Source organism: Triturus cristatus, chromosome 9 (assembly GCF_964204655.1).
Source record: "Triturus cristatus chromosome 9, aTriCri1.1, whole genome shotgun sequence".
NCBI classification, from domain to species: Eukaryota; Metazoa; Chordata; class Amphibia; order Caudata; family Salamandridae; genus Triturus; species Triturus cristatus.
In genome coordinates this window covers 42,906,626-42,920,241 of record NC_140592.1, presented here as the reverse complement: position 1 = coordinate 42,920,241, position 13,616 = coordinate 42,906,626, and the positions used below count along the sequence as shown (strand labels likewise).

The 13,616-nt window shown below is 46.3% G+C and overlaps 1 protein-coding gene across 1 annotated transcript in view; it reads right to left on the bottom strand.

The window, feature by feature from the left end:
• SLC25A20 (solute carrier family 25 member 20) overlaps positions 1–13,616 on the bottom strand; it is a 157,916-nt gene that overhangs the window by 19,615 nt on the left and 124,685 nt on the right. Inside the window, exons 6-8 of the mRNA XM_085624354.1 lie at positions 6,949–7,021; positions 5,669–5,778; positions 4,701–4,825 (exon numbers count right to left, since the gene is read on the bottom strand). Coding sequence (XP_085480480.1) covers positions 4,701–4,825; positions 5,669–5,778; positions 6,949–7,021 — 308 coding nt within the window. The remainder of the gene's footprint in view (positions 1–4,700; positions 4,826–5,668; positions 5,779–6,948; positions 7,022–13,616) is intronic.

The window sequence follows — 13,616 nt, the reverse complement described above, 5'->3', positions numbered from 1 at the left end:
ATCCATGGCAACTGATTCGGAAATTGTCTCTACGTAATAAAATTGCTCCTTCATGTATTCAATCTAAATTCTTCACCATGTACGTTTTGCACTGGACTCCTGCTCATTTGCATAAGCTGAAATTAAGAGATAGTGAACTTTGTTGGAACTGCAATTCAGTACCAGGCAACCATCAACATAGGTTCTTTGAATGTACACTATTAGACTCCTTTTGGGGCCCGATACAAAAACATTCATCACTAATCCTTAATACACCTATGGTTCTCTCTTTACCTATGATTTTGCTGGGTCCATGGGCTATAGTTAACCCCTTTACCTCTTAATACGGATTTGGAGCTCTTAGATTTGCTCTTATCCATTGCTGTTAAAATTATACACAGAGTGGAAATCTTTTCATCTTCTTTCTTACCTTTCATATCTTCGTGGAGCTCATACTTTTGTTGAAAGAAAACATGATTTGCCTTCAATTGCTAGTGATGTATGGCGTTCTTTGGATAATTATATGGATTTGTCTACTCCGGGGTTGGTAGCTCAATATACTTTTTAATCTGTTTCTTAACGTAATTTTTTATAGGTGTAGCAGATGTCCCTTCCCACCATCCCACCCTTTTCCCTTCCTTCCAATTTTTTTCTTCCTTTTCTCTTTCTTGCTCTCTTCCCATTTTCACGTCTTTCCCCTCGCTGATGTATCTTATCTACCAAAGCAATACAAACTCACACATGACTTTACTGGGAAATATGTAGATGTTCCATCCAGGGGAAGGATAAGCAGCTCCTAGGTAAGGATGGACATTGGGGATGCTGAGAATGCTGCCTGAGGTTCTATCCGTGACTGTTGCTAATCTCAGTAACGTAATGCAACATAATACATCCCCTCCCCCCCCCCCCGAGAATGTGACGAGGGGCCCCTGTCTGTCCCATATCTCACACATGTTAACTAACATTGGCATGAAAAAGATCCCCTTGAGAGGGTTGGGGTTTGAGCTCCACCCCTGGCTGTTCTAATGGGGAAACCAAAAAGCTGCTTTCTCTTTTCAGTACTGGTGTTCACCTTGTCCGCCCTCTATCGAGGTACAGACAGCATTAAGCAGTATATGGCTACGTAGGCTCGAAAGTGTTGGATCAAAAGCTTTCACACATCAAACAATCTTTGATGCATTGATCTCTTCACAAGGCATTATTAGGGTGAAAGTTGAGGTTTTTAGGTATTAGGGTATGGGGTGAAGTAGCAGGTGAATGGAAGGGTTAAACGTTTTAGTTTTAATGGCAAAGCCGCTATCAACTGAAATTATCCTTCAGTTCCTTTTGATTTCATTTTTTCCACCAAAAATAGAGGGAAGAGAGGGAGACCAAGAGACCAGAAGATTTGGAGAGACCAAAGATATGGGGAAACCAACGGAGGTTAAAGTACAGACGGAATTCTACAGAAGAAAGTTGATTGCTTAAAAAGCGGGAAAGAAAGTAGGAGGGACCAGAAGACAGTGGGACTAAATGGAGAAAGAAAATATGAGGTGGAGACACAAAAAAAAGCAAAGGAGAAGGGGTTGTGTTGGAACGCAAGAAAAAAAAAAAGTTGCTTGCTTTTCAGTTGCGATTTAAGTCAGCTGCCTGCTGAGGGAAGCTGCACACATTATCAATTACTGACACATGGTAGGCTGACATGTCTGTGTTACACTTCGAAGCCCCGTGCCATAGATGCTGAACACCACTGGGAGCCGCAAGCTACTAGCATGCAAATTCTGGAGGGAAGCAGTTCGCCACCACACAGCCAAGTAGTCACTCTTGATAAACAGCAGAGGAGCTAAAGAGGCTAGAGCATGGCCTGCACATATCTTATTGCTGACCTGCTACACATTGAGCAACTGAGGGATTGTGATGAGATTTCCCACACGACCTGAAGCTGCTGGACATTCAGCTGTTCTTGAATTGATCATGGCAGGAGCTTGATGCAGGAAGAAATGGAACATGGGAGCAGTTTTAGTTTTCTGGTTCACTGCTTCGGGATTCAATATGACAAGCAAAGGCCTCAAGCTTGAGGCCTCTTTCCCTGTGCTATGACAAATTTGGCACCCAGAAAGATTTAGTCTGCTATATTGACATTTGTTTAGAAAAAAACGGAGCCTAAAAGTCTGCTATAGGATAAACGTTAGCATGTTTTCGCCACTTGCAAAATGAAACCAAGACAAGCTAATTAAGTGCAAATAAGCTTTGTAGTAAAGATTGTAATCTTTTGATGTGGAGCATCTGTGAGATGCAAATCAGCAAACAGCAGGATGCTAAGCTCGTAAAACGAACTGTAGGTCACTGCTGAAGTTCACAGCGTGCTTTCTGTACAAAAGTAAAAACTCTTATCTGACTTATTTTAACCAGATCATGCATTAACCACCTTTCACAGGGATATAAGCCCACACAGCTACAGGCTATCCAACTCAAAGTGTTTTCCAAGCCTGGAATGTTTACTTTGCTCTTTGTATTGTGTTTAAATAGTGCTCTTTAACTCGCAGGCACTGGGACCATAAGCGTTGCTTATTTATTTAAGAAGCACAATTGTGGGTTTTCCTCTCGCTCAAAGTGTTTGCAGTTTCCCTGTGCTTGTATATGGTAGAGTCTGCTTCAGCATGATAACCGGCCATGATAGGTGTGCGTGACGGGCAGCGGTGAAGACAGGTGAAGCAGCGCATGAAGGAGCAGAGGCAGGCAAACAGAGAAACGGCGCAGGACCATTCAATAAATGTACGCTGAAAATTAAAGTAACACAAGCAATGATCAAGGCAGGAAGCATAAATTAACAAGGAGGAGAGGCAGGAAGCGGTGGGGGACACAGAGGGTGGGTGGCAGTAGGGGTGATGATGGTAGGGGCACAACAGACGTGCATCAAACACTGCAATGCAGAATAAGCAAGCAACGAAAAAAAACAAAAGAGTTCCAAGACAAACACTTCATTCCACTAGCAGCATGTTTACAGTAGTTAGGCTGTGCTGCATAGGCGTTCCCAAAGAAATAAAGGAGGAACTCAAAAGCGCATTAGCCTGTGAAAGCAAAGAGATTGAAGCAGACAAGCAAAGAACCCAATAAAAAGCCAATAGGGGGAGTAGGTGGAGTTTCACAGCATATACTAATTACTTGATGTCTCGGAGAGACAATGCATGCATGCGCTGCCTAGGCGAGACCGAAAAATAGTCAAATCTGCTGCTAACATTATTTAATGTTCCCACAATATCCTTGGCGAGAATCCCAGCACCTCTAGGATATTTAACATCCTATTCCATTGCCGGTATTAGTAATGGCCCAATGCATTAAATGTACAATTTACCATCAATTCTATGAAAAAGAAATTGGATGGCAATCCTTCAAACTCTCCTGCAAGTTTTAAGACAGTTAAGAAGATAATTTCCTCAATAAAAACATAAGAGCAAACTTCCTTCCCAAGCAGGACAAAAGTAGAGCATGCTTCATCCACATGTGCAACTGTAGAGCAAGCTTGCTCCATCACCGCATGATCTGTAGAAGCTGCTTCGTCAACATACAGCAATAGGGAATGTGTCCATCACACACTGCGTAGCAGTAGGGAAAGTGTCCTTTAAATACAGCAGGAACAAATATATGACATGCTTCATCAGCACGTGTAACAGAACAAGAGTTGCCCAACACATGGTCAGCATTTTAACAGACAGTATGAAGAGCAGTAAGGCAGGTTTTCTTCACTCACAGCATATGCACAACCATGCACAAAAAGAACACACATCTCTACCACCATGAAAAAAAAAAAAAAAGAAAACATGGTGCTAAGACTTAGACTGGGCTGTGTCAAAAGTATCAGAGAGTCAAGACTTAGCCTGTTCGATCGTAGTTAACTTCTCACTTAAAATGTGAAATTCCTAGTCTTCGAGTGAGCATTAGAGGGAAGTCTGTAAAAGGAACTAAGTGCGGTGATGTCAGTAGTGGAGGGGCGGGGTGGTTTGGGCAACTCAAATTTAAAGGAATCAAGGAGAGACAACCAAATTCATTTTTCAAGGAAAGGTTCCCAAATGCTAAAAGAACCTGGAAGAGGAGACCTATCAGATAGATATCTGGAAACTACAGACGCCCTCTTGACATCAGAATGTTTTCTCAAACAAACTCTCTATCCAAAAGATTAGGAGGATACAGTTTGGACAGAAGAGAACTGTGAAATAAGGGTTTTAATGAAACAATAGTTGCCTTGTGACTTTCTTCCGCACAAGCAAAAAAGAAGTCTTGAGGACCCAACCTGCTAGCCAGGACAGACCAACCATTTGAGCTGGCCATCATGTTTCCAGTGCACAGCGATGCATAAAATCTTACTAAATTGTAAGAAATTCAGAGGGATGAAAAGCATGCTGGGTGTGAATTTGGATAAGAGTTTGCGAACAACAAATACATTTAAGGCATGTGCATGAAAAATGAAGGCACCAGATAAAACATCATTAAAAAAAATAAAAAATTATGGTTATTAACAGGAGACAGAAAAATATTGTTCATAGAGGTGGGATTGTCCATTCCGCAGAACAGTTAAAGAAATATTGAGGGACAAAGTACACATGCTCCAGGGGCCTGCTGAGCCAGTCAAGCTTTTATGCTTAGAATTGTAAGTTGTACATACATAGAAATATGTGCATGAATGGACGCATACATAACAGTTCGAGTGTTAACTGTACAGATGAAATGATCCCTTTACTCACAGCGTTAGCTGGGAAGGCCCTGAGCATGACTGCGGTGAAGCCTTTATACAGCGATCCAATGCCTTCTTCTCGTACAAGTTCCCGTAACACGTCTCTAAACCCATTCGGATACATCCCAGCAGGTGCTAGAAGGAAATACTGAACTTTTAACAACTTTTCATACTTTCTAAAACATTTCTTGATGAATACATATCTGTGTAACTGTATTGTGCAGGTTACAGTTTTAATAGGAACAATAACATTCAAACCCAAGTGCTTAGCAGGTTATATTTACTTCATAGGTTTGGCCTCTGCTTCCCGAATCAGCAATAATTCATGTAACCACACATAAAAAGTCAAAACAAGCATTTTTATAGGGTTTAAATCACATTCCCTTTGATACTTTGCCCTATTTAAAATAGCAGCACAGGTGCAGTGGTTTGCTTATTTAATACATAAAATCATGATTGAAAACAGCTCCTAATTCGAGGGTCTGGGCACGCGAACAGTGCACCCAAACCCTCAAATTCGTGATCAATTGAACTATTAAACAATCGGCTCTAGTAAGATGGCCTTAACCACTACAAGGTGCACTTAAGCTTCAGACATCTTTGGCCTGTTTATCAGGAGATCTCAAAGACTACCAGGGATGTTAGGTGTACATCACACAGACTTATCTGTGTTCATGTACAAAGCAACAGCACTGTAATTGGGTCTACCAGATTGCGCATCCAGTGGCCTTATTATCTTCTGAACAGGAGGAGAAGCTCACTCTCAATGTGCCAAAAGGCGACAGTCCTTTGGAGTGCACATGGCAAACACTTGGGGGCTACTCGCCAGGAATTTTGCAAATCAATACAGATAGGGAGACGAACCCTTGGCCAATTGCTTATACGACAGTAAGGTGGCTCAGCAACTACAATGTCCTCCATATAAAGTCTTTTTACATGTCTGAAGTCACACAAGTACTCACGCACAACTTTACGTACCGGTCTGGAAGCGGGATTTAAGTACATCAGGAGGAATCGCCACTGCCCAGTTAAAGATTCCTGCCATTCCACCAGCAAACAGAATACTGGGCACACTGAGGTCACTGACGCTGTTAAATGTGCGAGATTAAAATGAGATAATTATTATTTTGTTTTTTAAATAACATGGGTATGCACGTTTCTAAACACTCTAGCTGGTCAATGCTTACGAATACCACACTGAAAAGGGATTAGTAAACTAAAGCCTAGCACAAGTGATAGGAATTCTGAACATCAACTTACAATGACGTCAAATACAGGTCTCAAGGTGAAAAGGAGTAGTGTGTTGCTTTCTGCCAAGTGAATTGAATACCCTCTCTCCCAGGAACTGTCCCAACCTTCCACGGTGGTACATCAGGGTGATGCTCTGGTGGGGACCATCCCCTGCAAACCACCCAATCAGCTGTTCCACTTCTAGTCATTCCCGCAGTGCTTTCTCTTGTTGCTAAATAGCTTTACATGCTTTGGTTCTTGGATCGTTGTGTGGCTCTCACAATCCTAAATAATTTAATTATGGGTGAGCAGAGATGTGCAGTTGTTTTTCTCAGCATAGCTACACATTTTACATGTGCACGCAAGAAAGGCAATTCATAGATGCAATTAGGACTTCGACATTACTGGTCATCACAAGCTCCCCATTCTCAACATCTTTTAGTGAAAGTAAACAGGTCTTGCACACATGTCCCTCAAGAGTCTCCAGAGCCGCAAGAAATTTCTGCTCGAAAGAATTCTTGTGCAAGTGAAAGCTGTGCAGTTGTTGTAAGTGTATGGAACATATTTTAAAATGGTAAAAATTCAGGATATATGCAAGATTAAGCTTATGTGATGAAAAATGACTAACAGGCCTCATTTTTAATCTGTAGTTTGACAAGCTACCGGAAATTATCAAGGAAAAAAAGAGAAGCAGCACCATCACAAGGATTACAATGCCAGTCTCATCTACAATTTAGGTACTTTGCGTACAATGGCTTGAGTAATGCACAGGTCAGACAACATTTGGCACGACAATGCAAATCATGCTGTTGAACTAATAGATAAATATAAAGCTCAACCAGCATTGGGCACACTAGTAAGATAAAATTAGTTTAACATGAGGCCATATTTTAGTGAATGGTGATCACCTGATAAAAAGACCAATGAGGATTACTAAAGGCCAAATATTCCTGTTCTCCTGTGAGTGTGTGTAACAGAAATACACCCAAAGTTTTTAGCTACTCAGAACTTATTTCCATTCTACTCACCTTTTCCCCTCAGGGGTCAGAAGATTTTTGAGCCATTCATAAGTCATGAAGTACATTCCACTAGCCGGAACATCTAGTTTCAAAGCAGAGACAAAATAATTAGTAAAAAAAAAAAAATTCCAACCATATACTAATAATAACTCCAGATGTGCTAATTCTGGCCTTCCTGAAATAAGGGGAACATCTGCACTTAAGAATATATATTGTAAAGAAGTGCTCCTGGATCCCTGCACGCGGAACTATTCGATGTTTATGGTTATAGATGGAGATCCCCTGAGAGAGAGAACTCGAAAATGTGAGCCAAAAACTAACTTTTCTGACATACTAGAATTACAGCAGTGAGTGGAAAAGGCAGTCTTGACTGGGACAACATTAGACAAAGCACAGCTCAGTAACAACCTGACCTGCTTACAGAACTAACATTAAGTGAGAGATGCAAGCAGGATGTGTGTGCAAAACAGCACGCACAGTTATCATAAAAAAACTATTTAAAAGGAAGGTCTTTGAAGAGCAACGGGAGTTAAAATATTTAACCAAGAATGATAAGTCCTTAGACGATACCAGTTTCAAGCCACAAGAATCTACTGTGATGGACGGATTCGGTCACGGTCAGATAAGCTGAGAAGGGTCAGGGTACCACGGTCAGTGATGGACGCCAGATGTCCAAACAGCATCAGGTAGCAGAAAAAGTGAAGCTCCTCATTGGATATCAAAGGGTGATGCTAGGCATAGGGCACTTTGGTTCTGGGGCCAGTCAGCCCACGTATAAATTATTGGTTTTACATACTGAATATGGATTCATGTTATGAATGCAGTCTTACGAGCCTAACTCCCTGAAGGCTGATATCTCTTGATTTCAGTGCGAGGTAGACTCCACCACCATCTGACTAGGGAAACAGTCCCCAAACTTCATGGGCATATGGGGGTACAAATTAAATAGCTAATTGTCTTTTTTGTAAAATATCTAGGGGTTAGACACAACCATGCAAGTGTTTTAAATAATTCGCTTAATAAATATTCATGGTGAATTCATTCGACATCTCATTATCTTGCAGGTAATAAAATCATCAATACAACTCTTGAAACATCACATTTCACTGAAGTACTTCGTTGTGACAAAAAACCTCGGTATTATTTATGTAATCTCCAAAGGTCAGAAGATATTGTTCACACAAGTCAAACTGCACACCATATCTGGCAGATGAATAAACAGGATCATTCACTGATGGTAGGGCGTGCCACCCTGCCAGTGAGATCTGCCTGCTAACATATTTAGTAAAAAGAGGACAGAGCACTCCACTCTCTGCCTGGGAGTTTTAAGTACAGTGCATCTTCAGCATTACTTCAGAAAGGTAGAATGTAAGTAATACTTTGAAAGGTGAGATGGGTCAGTAAATATCAGTCTAGTCTGGGAAGGATGCTATGATGATGGAATTCGCTGAACTGTAATAAAACCTTCAGTCATCTTCACTATCACAAAACCATCACTTTGAGGTCCTTATCTAATAAGGTAACTTAACTGCAGGCCCGCTTCCTTCCCTTACAACTCCATTGGGGAAGAGCAAATAATTTGTTTAAATATTTCTCAAGAGTCGTCCATTTTAATCTACTCAATCCTGATTTAGTATTCAAGCACAGCTAGCAAATCCATATGGAGTATACATTGTTGAGATAATTACATTTTCAGAAAAATGCAATTGGTCTTTCTTTCCTTCACATTCTATAATGAATCAGGTCGAGCGTAGGAGCTACTTCAGGCTAGTCAACTCTAACACAAAAATAGCATACCCGTCACCCACGAATATCTAGCCACCCCATAATCAGGCAGCAAATCTTCCTACCTTGTCTGAAATGGGGAGCTGAAGAGCTAGCTCTGTGGGTAATCCATCCACCACTAAGCACTGAGTGTAATTTGAAGGTCAAAGGTTTAAATCCAACAGAGGCCACTCGGCAAATTGTTGTTCTGGTATCAGTAAAAGGAGCACTACCGAGTTTGTTGCATTAAGTGTCCACCACTAAGTATGGTCCTATGTATAAAGTGGCCTATATCATGGTGAATTATGTTATATACACTAAAATATAGAACTGCTATTTTTATAAAATGACGCATGTATATTACGAATACCGCACTGAAACAAGATTAACAAACTGACGAGCGGGGAGGAGCCTAGCGCTTGACCAAGATGGCCGCGTGAGCTTAGAGCTCCCGAGACCCTCGCGCCCTCCGTCGACTATCCTGTCTCTAATCCTGACTGTATGCATGGCACCGTGTTGCTGAGTTGTCAGGGAGGCGATTGATACTATCCGCGGTCGGATCGCCCATCGGGAACCGGACTTACGACGGGCGAAAGATTGCGGCCTAACTCCCGGAGATGCCAGGGGCTAGAGTTGGCAGGATGCCCGACTCCTAGTTGATCAACAACGGCCTGGTGAGGTGTGAACTGTCGGACGGAGGCCCACGCTCTTTCACTTTCGGTTTCGTTCCCTTTGTCTGCCCGGACACTGTAGAGCTCTGGGTGGCTTTATAACCCCAGGGACGCTCGGCGGGCTACTCTGGCAGCACAAGGCGGACCTGCTCACTCCTTATTCCTCTCTCTGAGAGGGAGCGGTCTTCACTGCATTGGACTGCCTGGAGTCCATTATGTCGGGCAAAGCAGAAGGGGATCGGTTGAAGACTAAGTCCACCAGGCGGGGAACGTATTCCCAAGTCAACAGTATGGACCGCTATGCCCTCCTGAAAACATCGCCGAGTGGACCGAGCCAGGCGCCGGATGCCCAGAAGGAGGACTCGCCTGGGACACCGGAGCTATCCCTGCAGGATGTCATGGGCGCGCTTGACGGGATGCAGACCTCGATGGGGAGGCAATTCGAGGCCCTGGCGCATAAGGTGGATGCCATCCTGGTGGATGTCAATTTGATCCGCTCGGACCTGGGCAAGACAAACGAACGAGTTAAGAACCTGGACCACAAGACCACGGGCCTCGCTGATGATGTCGCGGATTTGCAGAACGAGGTCCGGAAGCTGAGGGCCGAGAGTGACCTCGCCGCCCGCCGGCTGGAGGACTTCGAGAGCCGGTCCAGGCGCAATAACGTGCGCGTCATCGGGGTCCCGGAGTCCTCGGATGAGGCTTCGACGGACCTGCTTGTGGAAGATTTGGTCCTCAATCATTGGCGCCGGGAAACCCACTGCGGGTAGCTGTTGCGCATTATAAGTTTTATAAATAATAATAATAATCATCTTAGGCCTAAGGGCCTTGGAAAGTTTTTTGCGGTGGAAAGGGCCCATAGGGTGCCGGGCGGGCGGCCCAAGGCGGGTGCCCCGCCGCGGCCGATTGTCGCCCGGCTCTTTCACTTTCGAGATCGGGACGCTATCCTGCAAGCTTCGAGGGTGACGGGCCCAGTCCCCTTCCAGAATGCGACGGTGAATTTTTATCCGGACTTCACCCAGCATGTGCAGAGACAGAGGCAGAGCTTCCTGGGGGTGAAGCGGAGACTTCGGGAACTGGACCTGAAGTATGCCAGGCTTTTCCCCGCCAGACTACGGGTGGTGCATGAAGATCGGACATTCTTTTTTGACTCTCCTGTTATGGCCGACGAATGGCTGGACGCTTTGCCCCGGCGACGGACCGGGGACGACACGGCCGAGCATGGAGACAGTGGCCGGAATGGACAGGGCTGATATCTCAAAGCCGACCTGACTTGATTTAACCATACTTGAAGATTTGAACAGAGTGCAGTAACTGTGGAGGGTTGCGGGAGGACGAGGGGTGCTCTTTTCCTCCCTTAGGGTACTTTTTGTAGATTTTTGTTTTTGTAGGGCGACAGGCACACTGCAAGTTGGGGGGGCTTTTTAAGCTGCAGCAGGGGTGCAGGGTGGGGGGAGTTTTTGGGATTTTGAGTTTGTTGTTGGGGGGTTTATTTCTGCAAGGCATGATTATCCTCAGGGCTGTTCCATGGTGGCGCCTCGGGTGTGGGGTGGGCCTCTTTCCGTTTGAGGATGGGGGGTAGAGGCTTAAGTGTTATAAGCTGGAATGTTAATGGTTTGGGGGATCGCATCAAGAGGGGGATTGTGTTGCAATTTTTGAAACGCTCAATGCCAGACGTTGTCCTGCTGCAGGAGACGCATCTCATAGGCAATACGTGCTATGCCCTGAATAGGAAGGGGTATAAATTCATTGCACACTCGGGATTCTCTTCTGGGTCCAGGGGTGTGGGCATCCTCGTTAGAGCATCGCTGCCTTTTGAGGTGGACTCCACCATTGTTGACGATAGGGGGAGATTTGTGGCGGTGGCGGGGCGGTGGGAAGGAAGGACTTTGGTTTTGGTTTCAGTTTATGTCCCGCCGGCCCTGCAGGCCTCCACATTTGCTGAACTGGGCAGGGCTTTGCTGACTCTCCCGGGGGGAATGCTGGTAGTGGGAGGGGATTTCAACGCTGTGGGTTCCGGACTGTTGGATAGATACTCGCCCAGGGACACAGGGGGGGCTCAGAAATGGCTTCCAGACTTCCTGGATACATTTGCTCTGATAGATTGCTGGAGGCTCCGGCACCCCACACAGAGTCAATACACGTTTCACTCCGGGGCGCATGGTAGCCTCTCCAGGATTGACTACCTGCTCACTCTGGCCGCACATGCCTCGTTGATATCCGAGGCGAGGCACATGGCACGCGGTATCTCTGATCACTCGCCAGTGTGGATCCGGCTGGATCTAGGTCGGGAGGGAGGAGGGAGGGTGGCCCCCATCAACCCATGGTATTTCCGAGACCCCAAGATGCGCAGCGCCCTGGTAAAGAAGGTAGATAATTACTTTAAGGACAATCTGGGAACCGTGGACTCGGCGGTGTCGCTGTGGGAAGCTTTTAAGACCGTGCTTCGGGGGGAAGCCCTTTCCCTTGTGGTGGCTGCCAAGAATCGGAGGGATGGCGAGGTGCGGCAGGTGGAGGAGGAGATTGCGGCCCTTGAGGGGGATATGGAGGAGGAGGTTACAGAGTCCTCATTGCATGAGCTTTGCCTGAAGCAGGCGGAGTATAGGGACCTGGTGACGAACGCCGCTAAGACCCTCAGCAGGGAACAACAGGGCCGCCTGTATGACGTTGGGGATAAGGCAGGGAAACTCCTGACGTGGCTGGACAGGAAAGAACGGGTCAATAGAGTGGTGCCAGAGTTGATTGGAGAGGGGGGAGAGGCGATCGTGGAACCTGAGGGGATTGTGAAGTGTTTCGCGGAATATTTTCACAGGGTTTATTCCTCTGTGTCGGACAGGCCGCCCGAGGACTCGTCTGATCTCCTCCGAGATATCGAGTTGCCCTGCCTCTCTGACATAGATAGGGACGATTTGGATGGTGACATCACGGTTGACGAGGTGGCGGGGGCGATTCGCGCGTTGAACTCGGGTAAGGCCTCTGGACCGAATGGACTGCCGATCGACCTGTACAAACTGTTCCCGGATAGGGTCGCCCCTCATCTGCGCGCCATGTTTTTGGAGGCGCGGGGGGATGGGATCCTTCCGTTGGACCAGCGGCTGGCGTCGATCGTGGTCATACATAAAGAGGGTAAACCCCGAGATAGATGCTCCTCCTATCGGCCCATTTCACTCCTCAACGCTGAGCCGAAAATTCTGGCCAAACTCCTGGCTACCCGTTTGATTAGGGTACTTGGCGATTTGGTCCACCCGGATCAATCTGGCTTTATCCCGCACCGAAATACAGCATTGAACCTTAGGCGTCTTCATGGCGTCATCGCCAGGGCGGGCACGCTGCGTGAACCGGCTGTTGTGGCGTCTCTTGATGCCACGTTGGCCTTTGACACGGTGGAGTGGGCATATTTATGGGCCGTGCTGGCCAAGTTTGGTTTCGGTTGCGGTTTTGTGAGTTGGGTTCGGTTGCTGTACGAGGGGCCACTAGCGAATGTGGTGGTGAATGGACGGGCATCTACTCCGTTTCAGCTTGGTAGGGGTACCCGGCAGGGCTGCCCCCTGTCGCCTCTGTTGTTCGCCCTCGCCCTTGAACCGTTGGCTGCGTGGATACGTTGGCACCCAGTTATACGGGGCCTTCGGTGGTCGTCTGATCATGAGGACCGTATTTCGCTCTATGCCGATGATATCCTGCTGTATCTTGCCTCACCTAAGAAGTCACTTATAGTGGTCTGTGACGTACTCGCATCGTTCGGTAGGCACTCGGGGCTTGTGATTAATTGGGGCAAATCGTACTTGTACGTTCTTAGTGGCGAGGTCCCGCCGATCCCTAGAACATGTTCGATACAGGTTGCCCAGCAGGGTTTTGTGTATTTGGGGATTTTTATATCCTTGGATCCTGCTGTGCGCTATGAGAGGAATCTGCTCCCCCCCTTGGCACGCTTGAGGCGAGATGTGGAAGGTTGGCGGAGGCTGCCGCTCTCCCTCGTTGGGCGTGCGGCCCTGTTTAAAATGATGTCTCTTCCCCGCTTCCTCTACGCTCTCCAGAACACCCTGGACTGGGTACCGGCCAAATACTTTCGGGAGGTCGAAGGCCTCCAAAGGACGTTGCTGTGGGATGGGCGGCCGCGAATAGCTATTTCAAAGTTGACGCTCCCATGGTACGATGGGGGCATCGCGCTCCCAGACATCCGACGGTACTATTGGGCCACGCAGCTGAGCGCGATCAACCATGGGTTTTATGGCCCTGCCCTCA